At 46.6% G+C, this 22,957-nt stretch overlaps 1 protein-coding gene across 5 annotated transcripts in view; it reads right to left on the bottom strand.

Moving 5' to 3' along the window:
* FRMD4A (FERM domain containing 4A) overlaps positions 1-22,957 on the bottom strand; it is a 608,938-nt gene that overhangs the window by 71,334 nt on the left and 514,647 nt on the right. For all 5 annotated transcript variants that reach the window (XM_033958473.1, XM_033958474.1, XM_033958475.1 and 2 more), the window contains exons 12-14: positions 19,066-19,142; positions 13,817-13,955; positions 1,861-2,002 (exon numbers count right to left, since the gene is read on the bottom strand). In XM_033958473.1, coding sequence (XP_033814364.1) covers positions 1,861-2,002; positions 13,817-13,955; positions 19,066-19,142 — 358 coding nt within the window. The remainder of the gene's footprint in view (positions 1-1,860; positions 2,003-13,816; positions 13,956-19,065; positions 19,143-22,957) is intronic.

Below are 22,957 nucleotides of genomic sequence, written 5' to 3'. Positions count from 1 at the left end.
GGGTGCCCAACTCCTCCTGCCGAAAAGCCGGACCCCCTCTGGACCCTCCATGCTAATGACCTCCCCCCAATTAATCTTTAAATGTTGGTCGGCTGGACGGGTCTTGCTGCCGTCCAGCCAACAGGCCCGCCTCCCCTTCCCCGCTAAGTCTAAGGCCTGATTGGCCCAGGTGCCTACGAGCCTGGGCCAATCACACCTTAGGGTTAGTGGGGTTGGGCGGACCCGCTATGCCTAAGACCTGATTGGTCCAGGCTTCTAGAGCCTGGGCCAATCAGGCCTTAGACTTAGCGGGGATGGGCTGGGAAGGGGCGGGCCCGTCTCATTTTGACGAGGCGGGCCTGTCGGCTGGATGGCAGCAAGACCCGTCCAGCCGACCAACATTTAAAGGTTAGTTGAGGGAGGGAGGTTAGTTGGGAGGGGGAGGTTGTTAGCAAGGGGGGTCCAGAGGGGGTCCGGCTTTCCGGCAGGAGGAGTTGGGCACCCTCCTGCCGGCGATTACGAATTTGGGGGGGGAGAGGGTGTTCCGGCAGGAGGAGTTGAGCACCCTCCTGCCAGCGATTGGACAGGCGGCCGCTATACTTATCCCTTGCCGCGATAAGTGTAGCAGCCGCGTCTATTCATTGATCTGATTATCTAACAGGCGTCTGTAATATGGACGCCGGTTACAGAATCGGGGTTAGTGTAGATCCGATTCTGTATAGGACACCTCTCCCGGGCGTCCTATACAGAATCAGGGCCTAAAAGTTTAAAATTGATAGGATAAAATTAGTTATGATTAAAAATAAAGATAAAAGCACAGATTAAGAGATGAATTTATCAAATAATACTGTCTTAATTTCTTTTCTAAAAGCGCCATAAGACAACATGGCTCTGCTGATACAGTTACCCAACCAGGACCGTTATTTGCTTGCTTGAAAAGCAAGCATCCTATCTAAATAAGACCTGAGTTTACAGCCTAAAATCTTCGGGCAAACAAATAGGTTGCAGTTCCTGGTTATCCGCACAGGGTTATTTAATACAAAATGAGATTGCAGGTATGTAGGTGCCAATCCCCAAACAGAGGCATGAGAATTTAAACATTACTGGCAACCAGTGCAGTGATCAGTAATAAGGACTGATATGATCACTTTTCTTTAGTCCGAATATCAGACAAACAGCCGTGTCCTGCACTATTCTTAATTTTTTCACAACTTTCTTCGGTGCGCCCAAGTAGACAATATTACAGTAGTCCAATATGGATAATACCAATGCCTGCACCAACAGTCTAAAAGCTACTATTTCCGCAAAAGAATTCTGCCACGTGGAAATAGTGAACTATAGTAAGATAGTTTCCATGGAGTAGTGCACACACAGAGGAAACAGATACTGAACGATGAAGTCCGGATTCCGTAAATGGAGCCGTTGTCAGCCGCCAATCATGCAGTAGACGTTGGAAATGTAGCACAGGGTTTCTAAGGTCTACATTTCCGGTGCCTACCTTTCACGTGAATCGCGCCTACGGAGGTGCTTTATGACGCCTAACGCCTCCAGTGGTGTTGTAAAGCACTTCTGTAGGCGCGATGCAGGTGCTGTTTTTATGAATGTCAATTGTAACCCGTTCTGAGCTCCCAGGAGAACGGGATAGAAATCTAAACAAACAAATCAATCAATTAATTAAATAAATAAATAAATAAATATTGTGCCAGTAGCTGCTTACATTTTTTGTTTGAAGCTTTTAATTGTTTTTGGTTTTGTTTTAATGGCGTTTTCAACTTAAGTTAGGCTTCACAGCCATGTGTCAGAGCATTCCAGCAATAAACTGCACTTTCACGCCACAGGAAGTCAAGTCTGGCTCCGGCATCGCCCGTTTTTTCCGCTTACCTGAGGACAAGAGACTGCCGCTGCTTCCACCAATAATCTGTCCCTTGCTTCCCATGTTGGCCAGTTTCGAGGTCTTTAGGGTTCCAGTTTCAGTCAGGTCGATGGCGATTTCACTTAGGCTCCTTGCTGCATGGATTTTCGACTAGGGAATATAAAAAGACTAAGTTTCATATGTCAGATTTTTGTAATTCACTGGGACACAGCAAAAAAATCCCTTTCAATTGCATCATATCTGGACAGGAATGTGTCTCTGATGGATACAATCACAATGACCTACCAGTCTCACCCCTTGATCCCACGGTGACCCGTCAAATGAGTGCAGGACTATTGCGTTCATGGACAAGTGTGGATACTATTTTGTCTTTTTGAGGGTTACAAAGTAACCCTCTTTTTTGAAGGGGGGAAATACCCCCCTACACTTTAACAATTCACTTGCTATCTAGTGTTAGAGTAAGGATTATATCATGATATAATCCTTACCCTAATATAAAGGCCCTGTTTTGCCGACACTCCTCAGGCCCCGTCCCATGCATCGATCGCTGCTAGAGAATCAGCCAACAGCGATCGAGTCAGTATCTTTAGTGCACCCAGCCCTTAGTTCTTGACATAAGTACCAGCTATCTGGGTGCTTGAGCACCCCCAGTTTAGCAAAGCTCCTTCACCATGTCCAGTGAGGGGCAACTTGTTTTGAGTTTAGCACCCCCCAATCATTTTGAAAAGTGGTTGCCTACGGCTCCTGAAACCCGTGTGTGTGGAAGCTAGGAACAGTGGCCTTTTATAAGCTGAGTTACACGTCGGAACATCTTGAGATATTTCTGTTCGCATGCAGCTGGCTCGAGTGGGAGGTGGGGGGGGGGGGTGTAGAAGCGAGCAGTGGGTCAGTGTTTGGCTTCCTCCTGAGCAGACTTGTGTATAATTATGTGTACATCTCTGAACTTTACAGAAACTGAGCCTGGAGAAGATAAGATTTTCAGCTGTATAAACAACACTCGTATGTGCTCCACAGCAAAGATGTCCCTCTTTCAGGAAGAAATGTTTTACAAATACAAGAGGTCGGGGCCAAAAATAAAATAATCTGGCATGTACACCTGTCCTCTGTCAGCCAAGAGTTTTCTCTCCCATTCAAGTGTAAAATGAGACAGGGGGAAACACAACTGATAGAAATAAAACTGTGTGTTGTACACCAGGGAAATCATTAAAAGACAACAACTTGGTAGATATAGAGCAAAACCTCTGATGTGCTAAAGGGACCCTTCCCACACGCATATGAACAACCTGATTCCTTGTTCACTTTTTCTCGGGGGGGGGGGAGGGGGTGTAAATAGTATTATGAAGAGTCGCTTTGCACTTTCATCTTGCATTGCGCCAACACAAAAATGAGCCAGAGATGGGGTTGTGAAAGGGAGACCTTGTGATCTCCAAATGTTATAAACTCTACCCATCTCTAAATATTTTGACCTTGGCTTTCCTTGGGCTGCCACACCCCATAGAGATTTAAGACATAGAAACATGATGGCAGATGAAGGCCAAATGGCCCATCCAGTTTGCCCATCCGCAGTAACCATTATCTCTTTCGCTCTCCGACAGATCCCATGTGCCTATCCCAGACCTTCTTGAATTCAGACACAGTCTCTGTCTCCACTACCTCTTCCGGGAGACTGTTCCATGCATCTACCACCCTTTCTGTAAAAAAGTATTTCCTTAGATTACTCCGGACCTATCACCTCTTAACTTCATCCTATGCCCTCTCATTCCAGAGCTTCCTTTCAAATGAAAGAGACTCGACTCATTCGTATTTACATTACGTAGGTATTTAAATGTCTCTATCATATCTCCCCTCTTCCGCCTTTCCTCCAAAGTATACAGAGATATTTAACTCTGTCTCCATATGCCTTATTACGAAAACCACGCACCATTTTAGTAGCCTTCCTCTGGACCGACTCCATCCTTTTTATATCTTTTTGAAGGTGCGGCCTTTACAATATTCTAAATGAGGTCTCACCAGAGTCTTATACAGGGGCATCAATACCTCCCTTTTCCTACTGGCCATACCTCTCCCTAAGTACCCTAGCATCCTTCTAGCTTTCGCTGTCACCTTTTCAACCTGTTTGGCCACCTTAAGATCATCACATACAATCACAGCCAAGTCCCGCACATAAGCTCTTCACTCCCTAATCTGTACCGTTCCCTCGGGTTTTTGCAGTCCAAATGCATGACTTTACAATTCTTACCATTAAATTTTAGCTGCCAAATTTCAGACCATTCTTCAATCTTCGCCAGGTCTTTCCTCATGTTATTCACACCATCCAGCGTGTCTACTCAGGACTAAGAACATAAGAATAGCCTTACTGGGTCAGAGCAATGGTCCATCAAGTCCAGTAGCCCGTTCTCACGGAGGCCAATCCAGAATCCCAAGGAATAGCAAGATTCCGGAACCCCAAAGATTAACAAGATTCTAGAATCTCAAAGAGTAGCAACATTCCATACAGAATCCCAAGGAATAGCAAGATTCCGAAACCCCAAAGAGTAACAAGATTCTAGAATCTCAAAGAGTAGCAGCATTCCATACAGAATCCCAAGGAATAGCAAGATTCCGAAACCCCAAAGATTAACAAGATTCTAGAATCTCAAAGAGTAGCAGCATTCCATACAGAATCCCAAGGAATAGCAAGATTCCGGAACCCCAAAGATTAACAAGATTCTAGAATCCCAAAGAGTAGCAACATTCCATGCGTCCGATCCAGGGCAAGCAGTAGTTGATCACATATCCTACCAGTCCTGAAGGGAAGTCTCTGCTGTTTTGTTTCCCTTTTACAGTTAGGTGGTATAAATTTGAAAGTACTGGCAGCAGTGTTGAGTTTTATTTTCTCCTAAGTATTAATTATCACCAAGATGACATAAAATCATTCCATTCAGTGAACAAAGTATTAGGCTAAGCAAGACCTGGATTAGGACTCTGGCAATGAAATATGTCCCAGTCTCCTGCTTTGCCTACTGTGTCTTTCTCTCACTTGTGAGAGCCAATAAAGCAAATTTTATCAGTGCCGAAACTCATCACTCTCTGGATGCTGCAGGATTATCGCTGAAAATAAATTGTGGGACTTGGCAATTTACCCTTCGCCCTCTTGGCTGTTCTTGTACAGATTCTCTTGGGTACTGGTCATCCCTCTCTTCTTACAAGCACTCCATGTGATCCTGAGTCACGCCTGCCTGTAAATGCTTTTAGAATTGCCCTGTCAGACCTGAAAAAGAACAGGATTCAAGATAACCTATTGAATTAGGGAAGAGGCTCTCTCAGCAAGGGCTGTTTTCAAGATGTCCAGATTGAACATCCGCCAGAGCTACCTGCACGTGTATGCTACAGGACAGTAGTTTTGGTCAATGTTTTTGTGGCTGTGACTCCATGATAGCGATCAGACAAAAACCGTGTGATCCCTGGGAGCTGCAGAATAATGATGCATCTATGGAGAGCCCATCCCGGTTGCGACTCCAATGAGGGGCTTAGTGACTCTATTTGGGGTCCTGACCTACAGTTTGGGAAACTATAATGCAGTGTCTCAAACTTTTTTTTTAGCTCTGGCACACTAAACAGAGAAAATATTTTTTTGTGGTACACTAAACGGAGTAAATGTTTTTCATGGCACATCAGAATTGAAATTATAAAATTGCAAAACCAACAAACAATTAAATTTCAGAGTTATTTATTTAAAGTTTTTTAAGCTATGTCTCGGTTATTGTAACAATGGTGAAATTAAAGTAGACAGAATAAAATTGTTAGTCAATGCGATGGATGTGCTCGTTATTGAGTGCAAATCAACTGAAAAAGCGGCTCGATAGTCGACAGGCAAACACGCATTTCATCATCCACCATCTGCAGTCGTTCTCTTTTTTCCAATTTCTTTCAGAGCTGAAAATCCAAGTTTGCAAAGATAAGAAGATCCAAACATTAACAAAGCCTTGATTGTTTTGTTGCTCAAGTTAGGAGAACTACTGCATAAAAAATCAAATTATTTGCCGTTAGTTTTCAAGGAACAATCACGCCAAAGAATGATGCTTGTCTGGGCGGTTGTATCCTTACGCACACAGACGCTCATAACATTGACAGACTCTTGCGTACGCGACGTACATGTATACTTACAAAGGGAATTTAAAAAAAATTAAGTAAAATTCTGGAATCTCTCGTAGCACATCCGGAATCTCTTTGGAGAACACAGATTGAGAGACATAACATAACATGGTGCTTCTTAACCGCGTAACCATAAGTTCTATGTGGTTTACAAAAGACAATTTAGGAATGACGGAAATAAATTATTTAACTAGCAGCAATAACAAAGTGAAAAGAGGTGGTGAGAAGATTATAAACTAAAGATAATTTAAGAATGACAGAAAAGAATTATTTAACCAAGTATTTTGAAGAGAGACACTGCTCTAATCTATAATAATAAAATCCTAGAGCGCACATTGCTGTTGAAACTTTGTGATCTCTGCCGCTGTGATATCTGATCCGTGGCTGCGTTCCATTTTAGAACACGGCGGCAGGGATCACTCTAGCCACTCCCCTCCTCCCGCCCTCACTCGCCAACCGCTGGAGGAAGCGCAGGCAAGCTCTCTCCGTGCCCGCGTCCTCGCCGCCCCGATTGGTGCTGGCGGCCGGGAGGAGGGCTTCGTGGAGCGCCGCCACACGCCAACACCTTCACAGTCTCCTGAGCCACGTCCTTGCCACCCCGATTGCCGGCGCTCAGTCTTCACGCTTCCGCGACACAGGCGGGGATCGGAAAGGGTAAGGGAGCTGAGTCAGCGGAGGTTGGGCTGGGAGGGGAGAGAAGCGGTCTGCCTCGGGTTTTGCAAGGCCTGGCTTCTTCGGGCAGCAGCAGCGTTTACAATTCGCTGCTGTTGCCGGCTTCAGGTCTTCCTCTCTGGCGGGTCCTGTCTATTTTCTGTTTTCAGGAAGACGACCCGACAGAGAGGAAGATCTGAAGCCGGCAACAGCAATGAATTGTGAATGCTGCTGCTGCCCGATAAAGTTCAAGGAGGAAAGGGAGCAGAGGGGGAGAGAATGGCTTGGAGGGAAGAAGAGATGGCATGGCATGGAGGGAAGGAGGAATGTATGCCAGACCAAGGGAAAAGAAGGAAGAGATGCCATATGGAACAGAGAGAGAGAGAGAGGGCGGACACTGGATGGAAAGAGAAGAGAGGGCAGTGAATGGAAGGGGCAAGACAGAGGGTGAACAGTAGATAGAAGGGGTAGAGAGAGGGAAAGCGGCCAAGGAGAGAGAGAGAGAGAGAGACAGAAAAAAAGACAGACAGAGGCCAAGGAGAGAGAGAGAGACAGAAAGAAAGACAGACAGACAGACAGCGGCCAAGGAGAGAGAGACAAAAAGACAGACAGACAGCGGCCAAGGAGAGAGAGAGACAGAAAGACAGACAGCGGCCAAGGAGAGAGAGAGACAGAAAGAAAGACAGACAGACAGCGCCAAGGAGAGAGAGAGAGTGAGAAACAGAAAGAAAGAAAGACAGACAGACAGCGGCCAAGGAAAGAGAGAGAGAGACAGAAAGAAAGACAGACAGACAGCGGCCAAGGAGAGAGAGAGAGACAGAAAGAAAGACAGACAGGCATATCTATTCTAGCACCCGTTAATGTAATGGGGTTAAAGACTAGTGTTTAATAAAGGCCTATATACCGCCCTTTGTGTTATTATCGAGGCGGTTTACAGTGAATCCAAAAACGAAAAGGAACTACAACTTAAGTTATAGAAAAGAAGAAATGACAAACCACCGGCAGGACATTTGTGATTCACGATAAATGCTTCTCACTTTGCGGCTTTGGCAGTGATTAATCCCCTGGATTTGGAACGCAGACTGAAGAGTCAGTTTCCTTGCAAAGGGTTCCCACAATCTTTGTAGGAGAGAAGAAACATCCTTTCAGTCCCCGCTGTCCCTGGATGACATTTCCTTAATACTGTCTGAAGCGATGTTAGCTCACTTTCTCTTATTTGTGAGACTATCAGTGGTGGTTAACGGAAGCACATTCGAATACTTAACCCTGCAATCTGGATACAAAGATCTGGCCGTTTCACTCCGTGCAGGCATCCTTCCTTGAATACCAGAGCCTCGACCCATTGTGCCTGGCTTCCTGTGTAAATGATGGACTATCCTGGACTCCACTCAGGCTCCAGGGCTCGACTTGCTTTGCTTTGCAGTACTTTCCATCTGAAGAGATGAATCACTGCCTTCTAGGCTGGATGAGATACTTTAGGTCTAATATTTTATGAGAAAATAATTTGTCACACATCTTTTTTTAGATAAGGCTTATTGAAGGGGGGGGGGTGTCTGTGTCTTTGTGGGATTTGGTTTTTTTTTTAATTTGGTGATCCAATCATACCCAATTTGTAAGGTACATCAGGGTGTCCCAGAAGATTTTTTATTCAGTTTATAGGAACTTTTTATCTGTACGCGCCTTTTTTCCAGTTATAAGAACATAAGAAGTTGCCCCCGCTGAGTCAGACCAGAGGTCCATCTTGCTCAGCGGTTCGCTCCCGCGACGGCCCATCAGGCCTAGTGCCTGAACAGTGGTCCCTGATTAATTTTGTAACTTACCTCTAATCCCATCCCTATTATCTACCTCTACTCTTATCTGTACCCCTCAATCCCTTTGTCTTCCAAGTACCTATCCAAAGCTTCTTTGAACCCCTGTAGCGTGCTCCTGTTTATCACATCCTCTGGTAGCGCGTTCCATGTATCCACCACCCTCTGTGTGAAAAAGAACTTCCTGGCGTTTGTTCTAAACCTCTCCCCTTTCAATTTCTCCGAGTGCCCCCTTGTACTTATTGATCCCCTTAATTTGAAAAATCTGTCCCTGTCTATTTTTTCTATGCCCTTCATGATCTTGAAGGTTTCTATCTAGTTCAAGAAAGGTTGAATTCAAGCACAGTGGGCATTTTCCCCCTGCCTCAGAGAGCTCACAATCCAAGTTCGAGCCTCAGGCAGCTAAGGGTTAAGTGTCCTGCCCAAGGTAAAGAGCAAAATTATATATAAAGCAATCAACAAGCTGTGGAGTTTACCTTTATTGTGGATTAATTAGACACAAGCATTAGTCCATTAAAGATGTTTCCCATATAATATCTTTGTTGACTAGTCTTTCTTCATAAGGTTAAATATATTAGTTAGGATATAACTGTAGGGTGGATTTTAGCACCAGCGATTGCGGTAACATTTCCAACGCTTATAGAATTCCTATGAGCGTCAGAGCTGTCACCGCCATGACTGGTACTAAAAACCGCGCTACAAGTTTCGTAAAAGGCTTTGCAATTTGCAACCGTTTTGGTGCAGGTGTGTTTTTCACAGAATACGACGAGCGTAGACGTGAACATTGAATCCAGGCGTACACTTTTCCTCACCCCATCTAAAAACGGCCCAGAAAAGATGTCTCCAAATGAAACTAGAAGAAGGCGCATCGTTTTGTGCCTTGGAGGGGGGGGGGGGGTTTGACCGCAGTGAGGGAGCACAATTTTCAACCTCGCAGCCCCGCACCGTTTACCCACACGAATGGCTTTGAAAACTGTGCTTTAGAAATCCAGAGGGATTCGCTGATTAGATCAAACCAAGCTCAGACTTTTCGTGTAATGTGTGCCTGAATCGGACTCCAGTGGTTTTGTGCTCCAAGCACTGAACGGGGGGGGGGGGGGGATCACTCGGCTCTTTATGCTCCCAAGATCACCGTAACGCAGTCTTCCGCACTCATGCGACGCTCTCTTTGTCCTCTGGTGCTGTCACTCAGCCACGGAACAGTTGAATTCTGCTGACAAAGCTGTCCTTCTTAAGCCCACACCCACGGGCCTTTTTTCGCCCTGTCAAAGGCCTGAGTGATCACGGAAGCGTGGGTGTTGATGAAGAGGTGAGTCAGGCATCACGAGCACACCCACAGCTTGAAAAATTCCTTCGTGCACTGGGGAAAACTTCGAGGCCCTAGGGGGCCTGAGCGTGAAAGCATTTTCTTAATCCACCTGTGTGATGAGCTCTATATTAAGAGCGTTTTAAACTCTGCTGTAGGTGCTAGATAACAGACTAGTATGATGCCACCACCTCAAATTTACCCCCGCCCCTTTACAAAACCGTAGCGCGTTTTTTTAGCACCGGCTGCAGTGGTAACAGCTCCAACGCTTATAGGTTCAAGGTTCAAGGTTTATTAACATTTGATTTATCGCTGAATCTGTTTACAAAGCGATGTACAATATAAAACATAAAATATAGATATACAATATTAAAACTCAATAACATTAGTTTAGGACAGGACAAACTTGAGGCAGAGGGAAAGAAAGGGAAAAGATTACATTTGTCTTAGTTAGGAAAACAAAAAGGGAAAAAAACATAAGGGAAAGGGTTGGATTAAAAATTAAAATGCTAAGAAAAATTAAAAAATTAAGAATTAAAAGCATCTTTAAAAAGGTGTGTTTTCAAAGATTTTTTAAAAGAATGTAAATCTCTTTCAATTGCAATAAATTGAGGAAGAGAATTCCACCATTGTGGGCCCATGACAGAGAACATATCTGCTCTTCTTGTTCCTATTGTTTTCAAAGAGGGTATGACTAATACATTTTGGGAAGATGATCTTAAAGAGCGAGAGGGATTATACGGAATTAACATTCTTGCTATGGGCGTCGGAGCTGTTACCATCATGGCTGGCGCTAAAATCCGTGCTACGGTTTTGTAAAAGAGGTGGGGTTAATGCAGATAGCAGCTTCTGAATCCAACATTGGTGACTTCTAAAATTTAAAGATGCTACTGGGTAATAATTTGGGCCAAATAGTCAAAGGATTTATGGTCTTAAACTTTGAGGCCTATCTGAACGTTTACCAAGGCTGACTGTTTCACTAAACACTTAAATTTAGAAGCATACAGAACAGGTGGGGGCAGGGCAGGGTTGCTGGGCGCTTAGCACCAAGTTTCAGCATGGTTCATAAGTTAGGCTTATAACTCGTCAAAATAAACGTAGAACACAAGGATTTCTCCAGACTGAACACACCCAGCAAAGAAGCAGCAACTACACCTGGAATGCACTTCCAGAGGATGTTATAGGGCAGCGAACGGTATTGGGGTTTAAGAAAGGATTGGACAATTTCCTGCTGGAAAAGGGGGATAGAAGGGTATAAATAGAAGATCACTGCACAGGTCCTGGGGCCGCCGCGTGAGCGGGCTGCTGGGCACGATGGACCTCAGGTCTGACCCAGCAGAGGCATTGCTTATGTTCTTATGGGAGAGGAGGAGATAGTGGATGCTGCGGATGGACCATTTGGCCTTTATCTGCCATCATGTTTCTAGGTTTCTATAACCATAAAGCTCTATGACATCACAATGCAGGTGCAAAGAGCCTTAGCCAATGGGAAGAGGAGATGCAAATGTTAAGAGCCTTAGCCAATGCACTTCCAGAGAGCTTAATAGGGCAGAGTACGGTACTGGGGTTCAAGAAAGGATTGGACAATTTTCTGCTGGAAAAGGGGATAGAGGGGTATAGATAGAGGATTACTGCACAGGTCCTGGACCTGTTGGGCCACCACGTGAGCGGGCTTCTGGGCAGATGGACTTCAGGTCTGACCCATCGGAGGCATTTCTTATGTTCTTATGTTCTTACAGGCCTGCTCTCTGGCCACATCTGCCTTTTAAGCCATTTAGGCGAGCAGATGCTTGCTGAGATAATTAGGCCTTTCCCCCGTGACCCCATAAAAGGTTCCAACCTCTCCGAAGAGCGGCCCAGGAAAGATTTTGCGGTTTAGGTAAAAAACCCAATCCTGAGAGCGCGCGGACGTCAAAGCGGTTTTAGCCGGCTCTTACAAATTTCCTAACGGAAAGGCCAAAGTAAAAGCAGAAAGTACTAAGGCTCGGATTCTCTAACTGGACCAAACTCAGTCAGAAATACAAACAAACACCGTTGAAACAATTTTTCCCCCTGACGAGGGCTCTGAAGATTTTGAGGAGGATGTTAGTGAGGATGTAATAACTACCCTCGATGAACTGAATTGAATTGATATCTGATTATTCAAAAAAATCAATACAGGAAGGTTGAGTCCAGGTGTTTCTGGCTGGGGGCCTATACTCTCATTTGAACCACAGGTGGAGGTTGGGGGGTAGGTAGGGAAAATATTTAAATAATGGTTTCTACATTGGTGGGGGACATTTACAGTGACATTGACCCCCCCCCTCGTCTATGAAACTGCGCTAGCAGTTTCTAGCGCGGGGAGCTGCGCTGAATGGCCCGTGCTGCTCCCGACGCTCACAGAGTTCCTCCCTCATGGGGAGGCGTATGGCCCTTCCATTTGTTTGGGATTTCCTTGTATAAGGCACAGTTTTTTTCTGGTTTCCGTGGTTATAACTGTTCTTTGTATTTTACGGCTGTTTTCTCACTGATGTGAATGAAACTCAATAAAAATTTATTCAAAACAAAAAAGAAAAGCAATACAAGAACTATATAATCCGACTCAAACATTTCAATTGCAAAAGATACGACTATTGGCGATACCAATGTGTAGAGTCCAGGACTCAGCCACCATGTCCAACCACTTACGGATTGTCCCCTTCACCCTCCACCCTGTAATATTGGGCGCACTGGCTTCTGCAATCTATTCAATATTTGACTCCTCAGTGTAGATAAGGGGTCCACACTGCAAGAAACATTTTACTCCGGCTCCTGGAGAAGTGTGCTGCTGAAATGATGTTTTTAACTGAGTTTCAAGGTGCCCTCAACGCCTAATTGCTTCGGAATCAGCTCTATAGGCGTTATAGGCCACCTAACGCCACTGTGGGCATGACTAACGCCAGAAGTGGTGTTGGGTGGCCTAAATCACCTAAGGGAGCCACGATTCACATCATTTAAGTAGGAAAACCCTGCCCTACGTTTCTGGCGCCTATCTTTGCAAGAGGCAAGATTCTGTGCCCGCCGCACGATTGACATGGACAACGGCGCTGATTACAGAATCCGGACCTAAATGCCTCCCCCTGGAACCCAGTCGATCAGCAAGTTTCCAATTTTAGTCAGTATCTGCTATCCCACGCATCGAATGAACGTCTTGAGCGGCTTACATTTTTATAATTTTATATAGAGCAGCGACCCGCAAACTTTTTTTACTTGGCAACAGAGTAAACTTTCGGCTGCGGCTGGAGGGAACTCAGAAATGCACGGACATCATCATGTCGACATCTGTGCATGTGTAAAGGCCCCTCCAGAAGGGGCCCTGAACCACCGGGGGAGGGGGTCCTGGAGCAGGAGAGGCACCAGCGAGAAGAAGCACGGGTGCCGGCTAACTGCCTCTTGTCGCACATCCTGTAGGCAGTCAGCCGGCACCAGCACCTCTCTTCCTCGGCAGAGTCTCATGGCACACCCAGAATCTCGCCGTGGCACACAGTTTGCGATACACTGGTATAGAGGTAGAGAAATGAAAAAAAGTAGGAATAAGTCTGATAAAGAAAGGGTGGGGAGGAAGATCGAACTACAATATTAATAGGCCAGAAAGGGCAAGGGAGTCTGTACGGGAGGGTACGGAGTGTCCTTTAAAGGTATTCACCCTCAGACCCAGGCAGGTGCAAAAACCACCCTTCTCCCTCCATATTCACGATTTCAGCAATCACGGTTTTTAGCTTGCTGGCTCCTTCCCCAAAATTACATCAGCTTGCATAGAGAAATCGCCGCTTCCCGGCACTTTCTTCACCGTGTTCTGCCTCTCCTTCAGGAACAGGTCAGGTCTCCCACCGTGTTATTTGCGGTTTCACCATATATGCAATGGTTTTTAATAGAAAACAGCGAATAACATATGAAAAAGTTATTTGCGGTTTTTCTGTATTCGCGGGTCTGTTAATGCCCTATCACAGCGAATACGGAGGGAGAAGTGTATCTTCAGAGATTAGGCAAGGTTAAAAGGTCATTCACTGCATAGCAAGGAGGCTGGCTTCCCCCCGAGATTCTTACCTTACTCTGCTTTCTGTCCAGATAGAACTGATGTTGGCTAATGGCCATAGCCCAGATGGACTTAATTAAGGCTGGACAGGCATACCACGTGTGTACAGCAATAGCGCTGTGCCCAAATGTCCTCCTGGTCACGGATGCCCTAGAAAAAGATAAAAATGAACAGGGATTTCCTATGAATATACAAACGGAGGAAAGAGAGATGATTTCACTGAACAAGAAACAGATCTTCCTGTTTAATACAGATCCTGGAAACAACACCCCCCCCCCTAACAGTTGGAGACAAATGATCTGAAGCTGCATTCAACACTCTGCTTGTTATCCATCCCAAAAAAGCATAGCTACTCACACCTCTCCTATCTGCTCTCTGAGAGCCCTTTTGCCTAGTCTTATCCATCTCCTTTGCACATATGGGACACAAACTGCAGTGAATACATATGTGTTGCCAAGAGAATCAGATGCAGCTTCCTCCAGGGCTACTTCCACTACTCTGACCAATCACTCAGTGTAACTGTGGAAATATAGAATCTAATTCTCCCCCCACCCCAGGCTTGAAGATGATTTCCTAAAGTACTTGGCTATGTCTGGGAACAGGACGCAGGTCTACTATGATATATTTGCTCCACAAACCACACTGAAAGCTTTTTGCCTTAACTCTAGCCAAAGTGTGTGAAGTATTTGTATATACTGCACATTCCATAACGGGGATGTTTTGGAATGGTCCAGAGGATGAAGTGTAGGATTAAACCATCGAGATGTCTTTTTAGGCCTTAATTAGTGGTATATAAAATGTTATCAGAGATAAAGATAATCGGTGAAGTGAAGAATAGAGAATTGGTAGCTCTAGCTTCATGGACTGGGTATAAGGTGAAATGTGCATATTTGCTGTGGTTGATTCAGTTTGTAATGTATTTCTTTTGAACTACCGCAAGTTTCAGCCTGTCAGTTATGAAAGAATGAAGATGGCTAAGGGGTGATATGATAGAGGTCTATAAAATACGGAGTGGAGTGGAAAGAGTAGATGTGAATCACTTGTTCACTCTTTCCAAAAATATTAGGACTAGGGGACATTCAATGAAGCTACTAGGTAGTAGATTTAAAACAAACCGGAGAAAATATTTCTTCACACAACGTGTAATTAAACTCTGGAATTCGTTGCCGGAGAATGTGGTGAAATCAGTTAGCTTGGCGGGGTTTAAAAAAGGGTTGGCTAAATTCTAAAAGGGAAGTCGATAGGCCATTGTTGAGATGGCACGGAGAAATACACTGCTTATTCCTAGGATAAGCAGAATAAAATATATTTTACTCCTTGGGATCTTGCCAGGTACTTATGACCTGGATTGGCCACTGTTGGAAAAAGGATACTGGGCTTGACAGAGCTTCAGTCTGTCCCAGTATTGAAATTCTTATGTTCTTATATGAGTCAAGTATAGGACAATCAAGCCATTGTGACATCACTGATGAGTTTGGCTCTTAGGCACTGAAGGAATGATGCATTATGACATCACAATCTCAGCTCTGAAATATTGCCACTATTTGGGCTTCTGCCAGGCTCTTGTGAACTGGGATGGTCACTGTTGGAAAAAGGATACTGGGCTTGATGGACTTACGGTCTGTCCCAGTATGGCAGCTCTTATGTGAGCCAGGTATAGGACAACCAAGCTATTGTGACATCACTGCTGAGGTTGGCTCTTAGGCATTATGACATCACAATCTCAGCTCTGGAATGTTGCTACTCTTTGGGTTTCTGTCTGGTACTTGGGATCTGGGTTGGCCACTGTTGCAAACAGAATACTGGGCTTGATGGACCTTCGGTCTGTCCCAGTAGGGCATCTCTTATGCTCTTATAATGAAGACTGTTCAGTTGTATGAAGCAGATAAGCATTCTTTACCCCATTCTTTGACCCCTTCCCGTGCTGGGGTGTAAATATGAGAAGTCGGATACCCTTTTCTAGGAGAGCTGGAATGTGTAATGGTCAGGGCTCCTGGAAATTCACTTGCCCTGTCACCTGAGGTGAAGGGGATTTTCATGGCTGGTCAGATGGCCCGAGGGAGAAACAGGAAGTGTCATACTTGTCTCCCATCAGGTCTTGGGAAGGAGAGAGGGCTGCAGGAGTCGTCCTTGGAGGAAGGCTAGAAGATTCCTCAGTGCCCAGTGGAAGACATTAGTACAGAAAGAGAGCAATGGAAGGACAGGGAAAAGGAAGAGAGTGCAGAAAATAGAGTGAGTGGATGAGGAGGAAAAGCAGAAAGTGCCCCCGACTGGGGTTGCAGGCGAGGGGTTATAGAGGACTATCTTGGTGTGAAGAAGGGTGAGATGGAAGAACTTGACCTCCTGTCACTCCCCTTCTCCCATAACAAATTGAGAAACATGGCCCTGGAGAGGGGGCCAAAGACAGATAATAAAAGGGACACTCTGCCTTCTTTCATATCAGCCTGTTTATAGTTGGAAGTCAGGTACATCCAATGCAGCTGTCTTTTTCCCTTTTTTTCTGACACAACTGCTTAATAACATTAATCCCAGCGGAAATGCTGCGTAACTGCGCAGAATTCCCCATCCACACAGAATTCTTCCGTTTTGCCCCCATCCCCTCCTCCGCCCCTGCCTGTGTCTGGCCTCTCTCTCTCTCCAAATGACCCCCCCCCATCATGAGATCAGACTTACCTGTAGGCCTCCCAAGAAAGCAGCAGTGGCAGCAGCGAATGATGCGGCAGAGGGAAGGCTGCAGCCTGTTCACAATGCCGTCTCTGCTGGCTGACTGCTGTTGCTCTGGGAGGCCCACAGCTGTATCTGATCTCACAGGAGGTGGGGGGGGGGGGGTCGGTCAGTCAGAGAGAGAAGGAGAGGACAGGGATGTGGATGCTAAACTACATTTTGGGGGGTGGGGAAAGGATGGAACATGGATGCTAGGTCTGTGGTGGGGAGGGGGGGGAGAGGAAGGGACATGGATGTTGGACTGCAAGAAAGGGGGGAGAGGAGAGGACATGGATGTTGGACAAGTGAGGAGGGGGTCATGGATCCTGGACTGCAAGTGAGGAGGGGGAGAAAAGAGGGCATGGATGCTAGATCTGCAAGGAGAGAAGAGGGGAAGGGACATGGATGTTGGACTGCAAGAAAGGGGGGAGAGGAGAGGACATGGATGTTGGACAAGTGAGGAGGGGGTCATGGATCCTGGACTGCAAGTGAGGAGGGGGAGAAAAGAGGGCATGGATGCTAGATCTGCAAGGAGAGAAGAGGGGAAGGGACATGGATGTTGGACTGCAAGAAAGGGGGGAGAGGAGAGGACATGGATGTTGGACAAGTGAGGAGGGGGTCATGGATCCTGGACTGCAAGTGAGGAGGGGGAGAAAAGAGGGCATGGATGCTAGATCTGCAAGGAGAGAAGAGGGGAAGGGACATGGATGCTGGACCCATAAGTAGAGGGGAAAGGGGTTGAGAAGGAAACTCAGGCCAGAAAGGGGGGTGAGAAGGTAGATACCAGACCATGGGGTGTGGGGAAGGGATTCGGGGTGGCAGGTGGGGTGAAGGGACATAGATGCTGGGCCTGGGGGTAGGAAGATGGTAGAGAGAGCAAGAGAGTATGACCAAGCCCAGAAAGAGGGTGGGAAGCGAGGAAGAGATTCTTAGCCAGTGGAGAGAAGGAGAAGAGAGAGACTAAGGGGGCCAAGGAGGGGATTCAGGGTGCAAGTGAGAGAGGGGTGGAGACAGAGCTGCAGTTGGAATAAGAGGGGGAACTGGGGAGAAGAAAAGGCAGGAAGGATAGGAGAATTGTCCAAATTTTCGCACAGAATTCCACCGGGAGCATCACAAATGAAAGAGCTGCAGTTTCCCATTCTCCACTCAGAGCTCCATATGTTTTTGAACGTATCGAAATGCAACAACTGGGTAACCAGCGGGGACCTCTTGCCCCACCCAATTCCAGATGTGGAGTGTTCAGGGAAAGAATTCAGCATGTCAGGAAAGGGATAACGAGGGCACAAATAGTCTAACGAATCGGAGGGGTAGGCGTGGCTGACTTTTGGGGCCTCCTAAGCTTCCAGAGGACATATAGCGGAGCTGATTATTTTTACTCGACAAGATTCGTAATTACGTCTCTACTGAAACTTTTCCAAGTCCCAAAGCTTGATTTAGCTTCTCTAGACAGTTAATTGCAAAGATGAGGGCCATCAGTGAGCTGGTCACCAACAGCCAATGTCTAGAGGTGGGCATCAGTGGGAACTCCATTAACTTGGAACATGAGGATGGTACTGGTCAGACTTAATGGTAGATATCCTGCAAACAGGATGGTGGGATAGGCTGGAGTGAACTTGGAAGGCAGCTTCAGCATTTGGAACCTAGGACAAGACCAGCTGGACTTCACAGTCTACGACCCAGAAATATCCTGTATTTTTAATGGGCAGACAGGTCTTTTTACTCTGTTACCATATAGGCGGAAGGGAGATAGAGACTCTCGATCCGGGCACTCGGGCTCTGTCTCCCCATTTCTTCTTCCTGCTACTCTGTCTCTTCTTGGAAACGGCACTGGGAGGAACTCTGCAGCTGTTCCAGAGGGGGGGGGGTTGAAAGGAATGCTAAGGGGCAGCAGGGACTGTTCACCCCTTCTCCTGCCTTGCATGCCACAACCCTTTCGGACTCTGCTCTCCTTGACATTTTCTCTAGCCTCCGAGACTGCCCGAGTCAGTGTCTGAAGCTCCGTCCCCGGCAGTATTGAAATCCAGGCTACAAGCCCGCTTTTTCAGGGCTGCTTTTAACTCCCTAACTCCCTACTTGTCCTGTTTGTCTGCTTGATTTGACTGTAAGCTCTCCTGAGCAGGGACGGTCTCTTGAATGTTTTCATGCACAGTGCTGCCTATATCTAGCAACCCTATAGAAATGATAAGTCACTTCAAGTCCAGGGCCATCTAACATTCATGATTTAATCCATTAAAACAGGAAGTAAAGTTTTTTACCTTTTAATCACTTAAGCACTGAGCCTAAGTTCTAGGGCTGTTCCAGTTGCTTTGGGGGAAGGCATGCTACATTTGTGTCCCCGTGCTAGGGCAGGGGGATACTTACAATTTTAGGCACCTGCTGAGCTGATCAGGGCAGATACACCAATGGTCAAGCAAAGCCTTTTCATTGGCTGTTTTACAATATTAACTTTGTCAACGCCAGGGGTTAAGTGACCCAGCCTGGCTATATAAACAGTTTAAGAAACAACAGCAAATGCAAATCGTTCATTTTTTGCTGCCCCTCCCCCTCCCTGCCTTACCTGCGGGGATCATGCACCTCCACCGAGAACTTCTTCTCTCGGAAGTAAAGGTTTTCCAGCTGCCGCCATTGGAAGATCTGCGCGACAAAGAGAAGCGCGGTAAACGGAGCGCGCTGCCTTTGTTCCCCGCCGCAGCTCGCGCGAGCCGGGCTCCCTGGGACTGGGACTGCCTCGCGCCTCTGCTGGGAAGGGGCCGGCTCTGCAGCTCCCCGCCCCCACCTCAAGCCTTGCCTCCCACTGCCGGAGCTTGCAGCTGCCAGGGGGGGGGGGGGGAATGACCCCTCCCCAGTTTCGACCTGCCTCCGAGCCTCAAACTTATCCTGATGCTCCCTGACCACAAGATGAACGAACTCAGCTGATCTTGAGCATCAAACAGTTAACACCCCCCCCCCCAAAAAAAAGTCAAAGAAAAATCTGGGGGCTCCGCTGGTGAAAAGAAAAGCACAGGATCTCGGGACCATCAATGAGAGCAAAAGTCATTTCATTTCTTAACCTATTGCTTTGTACATTCGTTTTAAGGGGGGGGGGGGAGGTACTTTATGGTGTCTGTATTGTGATAATTGATTGTTGATTTTTTTAAATAATTTATATATTAACTGAGCTCAGATGATATTCTTTGTAAGATTTTTGTTATGTATATTTTATTTTTAAAACTCAATAAAAATTATTGAACATTAAAGCGGTCCCCACCATAAATATGCAACCAGACTTGCCCGGTCTGTGTCTGTATATGGCAGTTTGGTGGGGGGGGGGCTTCAGTGGCTGGGAGGGTGTAGATGGACTGGAGTGAGCTTTCTTGCCCAGAAATAGAGAAGAAGAAAAAAATGCCAACACACTTTTAGATTGAATCAGGTTGGGCAGACCATTCGGGTCTTTATCTGCCGTCATCTACTACGTGAAAACCACAGGCTGATTGCGACTGAGCCACAGCCCTGAGTGCACCTTGGAGCAATCTCTACCACAGATCTAAATTAGATCAAGAAATCTGGCGTTTGACACAGCACCGTCTTTGATCAGTTGGTACAGCTTCCGCCTATACAGCAGCCCTGGAATTTCAAAACAGGGCAGATGTTTGTTTTGAGAAAGTTTCCAATTCAGAACAGAGCCTTTTTTTTTAATGGTGTGGGTGGGGACGAGAAACCCGACTCTGTCCCCTGTGGCTTCTTGGGTGCATCAGACAGTGTTGATGAAGTCCAGATGCGGACACTGGCTTGCGCCGAGTCTCACACGGCCTCGAAGCACCACCGAGGTCTAGATTCTCAAAACACCGTGTTAAAACCCAACGGGCTGCTAGTCCGAGTCATTCTCTCAAAAAACGAGGTTGGCGGAGAGTAGCGAAGACTCGCTAAATTTGCAAGTGCCTAGCGCTGGTCATAGCGATGCGCAGAATAAACACAAAAAGAAAAAAACAAAAACACAACAGCGGAAGAGATGCCCACTCTCTCCTGTTGTCAAGTGACCCCCCCTCCAGCAGGAGATGCCCATTCTCTCCTGTTACCATGCAGTGGGACAGATGTCCACTCTCTCCCGCCGCTAAGCAACTCCCCCCCCACAAGCAGCGTGAGAGATGCCCACTCTCTCCCGCTGCCAAGCGACCCCTCCCAGCAGCAGGAGAGATACCCACTCTCTCCTGCCACCAAGTGATCACCCCCAGCAGCGGGCGAGATGCCTATTCTCTCCCCCTGCCTCCGACTCCCGGCACCCTCTCCCCCTTACCTTGATTTAGGGGCCTGAGGCTCTGACTGGCCCAGATGCATAAGGCGTCTCCTAGGGCAGGGCTTGGCAACCTACAGCTCGTGAGCCACATGCAGCTCCTGCATGTCTCCCATGGCCCCCCAGAGCTATCGAAGTACCTGGTGATCCAGTGGGGGGTCTGTGTGGCAGAAGCATGGTCCTCTCGCTCTTGCCTCTTCAGCTGCCTTCTAAAATGGCTGCCATGACCTCTTGCGACAGCTTGCAGTACTTCAGGAAATTCCACGAACATCCACGAAAGGTTGTGGCAGCCATTTTAGAAGGCAGCCGCAAGGAGGCAGGAGCGAGAGGGCCGTGTTCCTGCCACAAAGACCCACGCTGGACCACCAGGTACCTCTGCTGGCCCGGGAGGAGTGGGGGGGCCCTACCTATAAATGGCAGAGTGGAAGGGGGCAGGGGCATTGTACAGCTGCCATGAGAGGGCCATGATCCTACACCGACGATCCCCTTGGGGGGGGGGAGGACTTGTGAGTTGGGAGGGAGATCAAAGGGTATGGGCCTGGAGAGGGGTGAGAGTCTTGGCTGTGGGCTGGGGGGAGGGAAGGATGAGAGATGCAGTAACCTGCGAGGGGTTGGAGGGGAGAAAGAGGGAAAAGAACAGAGAGAGACCTGGAATATCTCAACCCCCCTTTCTCTACTTATTGGGGCTCTTAGTAAACCTGGGGGGGGGGGGGGTCAAACGTTTAGGATAAAATGGCCCTTTGCTTTAAAAATGTTGCCGACCCCTGGCCTAGGGCATCAGAAAGCCTTGGGCCAGCCCCATTCGTGGCTCAGTTATTTGGATTGCATTCTGTGTTACAATGGTGGGATGTTGTTTTGGTTTCAGTGGAAGGAAAGAGCAAATGATTTGCCAGCAGAGAAGTGTGAAAACTGCCCCCTTGCCCCATCGGAAAAACTGCATGAAAAATCATTTTGAAGGGCGAGAGAGTGCGTGTTCTCGGAAGAAAAGAGGGCGGGCAGTTTGAATGTTGTATGCCACAGTGGCGGAAATGGTTTCTCCCATTGGGCCATATCTGGAGACTTCATTTCTATGGAAGCCCCTAGTCTGACTTGTGCCACATTCAAACCTAATGTGTCTTTTCACTGGGTTTAACCTTCCATGACCAGATAAGCTCTGTCGTACAAATCTGTTTCCACAAACTTCGGCTCATTTGTTCTTTAACCTCAATTCGTGAAACTGATGCTATCACTCACTGGTCATTTCTCATTTAGATTACTGCAACTCCCTACACAATGGAATTACTCAACAAGAATTACATCGTCTGCAGCTCATTCAAAATACGACAGTCAAACTTATCTATAAGGTTGGGAAATATGATCGTTTTACTCCTCTTCTGCGAGAAGCTCACTGGCTACCCATCACCCACCGCGTCACCTATAAAACTTTAATGCTGGTCTTTAAAATCAAACTTTCGTGTCTCCCATCTTTTCTTGATAAACTCATCATCCCCTTTTGCCCTCCCCGGACCCTGATCAGAACTTACTGACCATACCTTCCATGGAAGAATTCTACTACTCTAGAAAAACTAACTTTTCCGTTGTAGCTCCAACTTTATGGAACGCCATGCCACCTCAACTCCGCCTCGAACATTCACTCCACAAATTCAAGACTAAACTAAAAACGTTCTTATTCCAAGACGCATACCATAGCGTCTAAATATTTCCTTTCCAACAGCATAGCAGTATATTACACGAACCGCTTTTAAGAAGCGATCCCCATTCCTGGTGTTTTATCCCCCCCTTCCCTTTAATTAATTTGTTTTTAATGATGTAATTATTAACTTTCCCCACCCCCTTTACCCTCAAGCTCATGTTCATATTCGTAATTTGTCTACTTAATGTTCACATTCCCCCCCCCTACAAAAATTTATTTTAACCTTTCATTTTTAGCATTGTAAACCGGCCAGGTGCACGTCAATGGTCGGTATATTAAAATTAATTAAACTTTAAACTTATTTTTCTACCCTTTATGTCTAATTTACTCATTCGTTCAATTTTCTAGACTGTTCTCCCAGGGGAGCTCAGAATGGTTTACATGAATTTAATCAGGTACTCAAGCATTTCTCCCTGTCTGTCCTGGGGGGCTGTCTGGAGCAGACACAGAGGGATTTGGGAAGGCTCCAAATCTCAAACTGTTCCT

The sequence above is a fragment of the Geotrypetes seraphini genome, chromosome 9 (genome assembly GCF_902459505.1).
Source record: "Geotrypetes seraphini chromosome 9, aGeoSer1.1, whole genome shotgun sequence".
Classification (NCBI taxonomy): Eukaryota; Metazoa; Chordata; class Amphibia; order Gymnophiona; family Dermophiidae; genus Geotrypetes; species Geotrypetes seraphini.
Note: the sequence above shows the minus strand (reverse complement) of the source record. Positions and strands in the feature narration are given on the sequence as shown.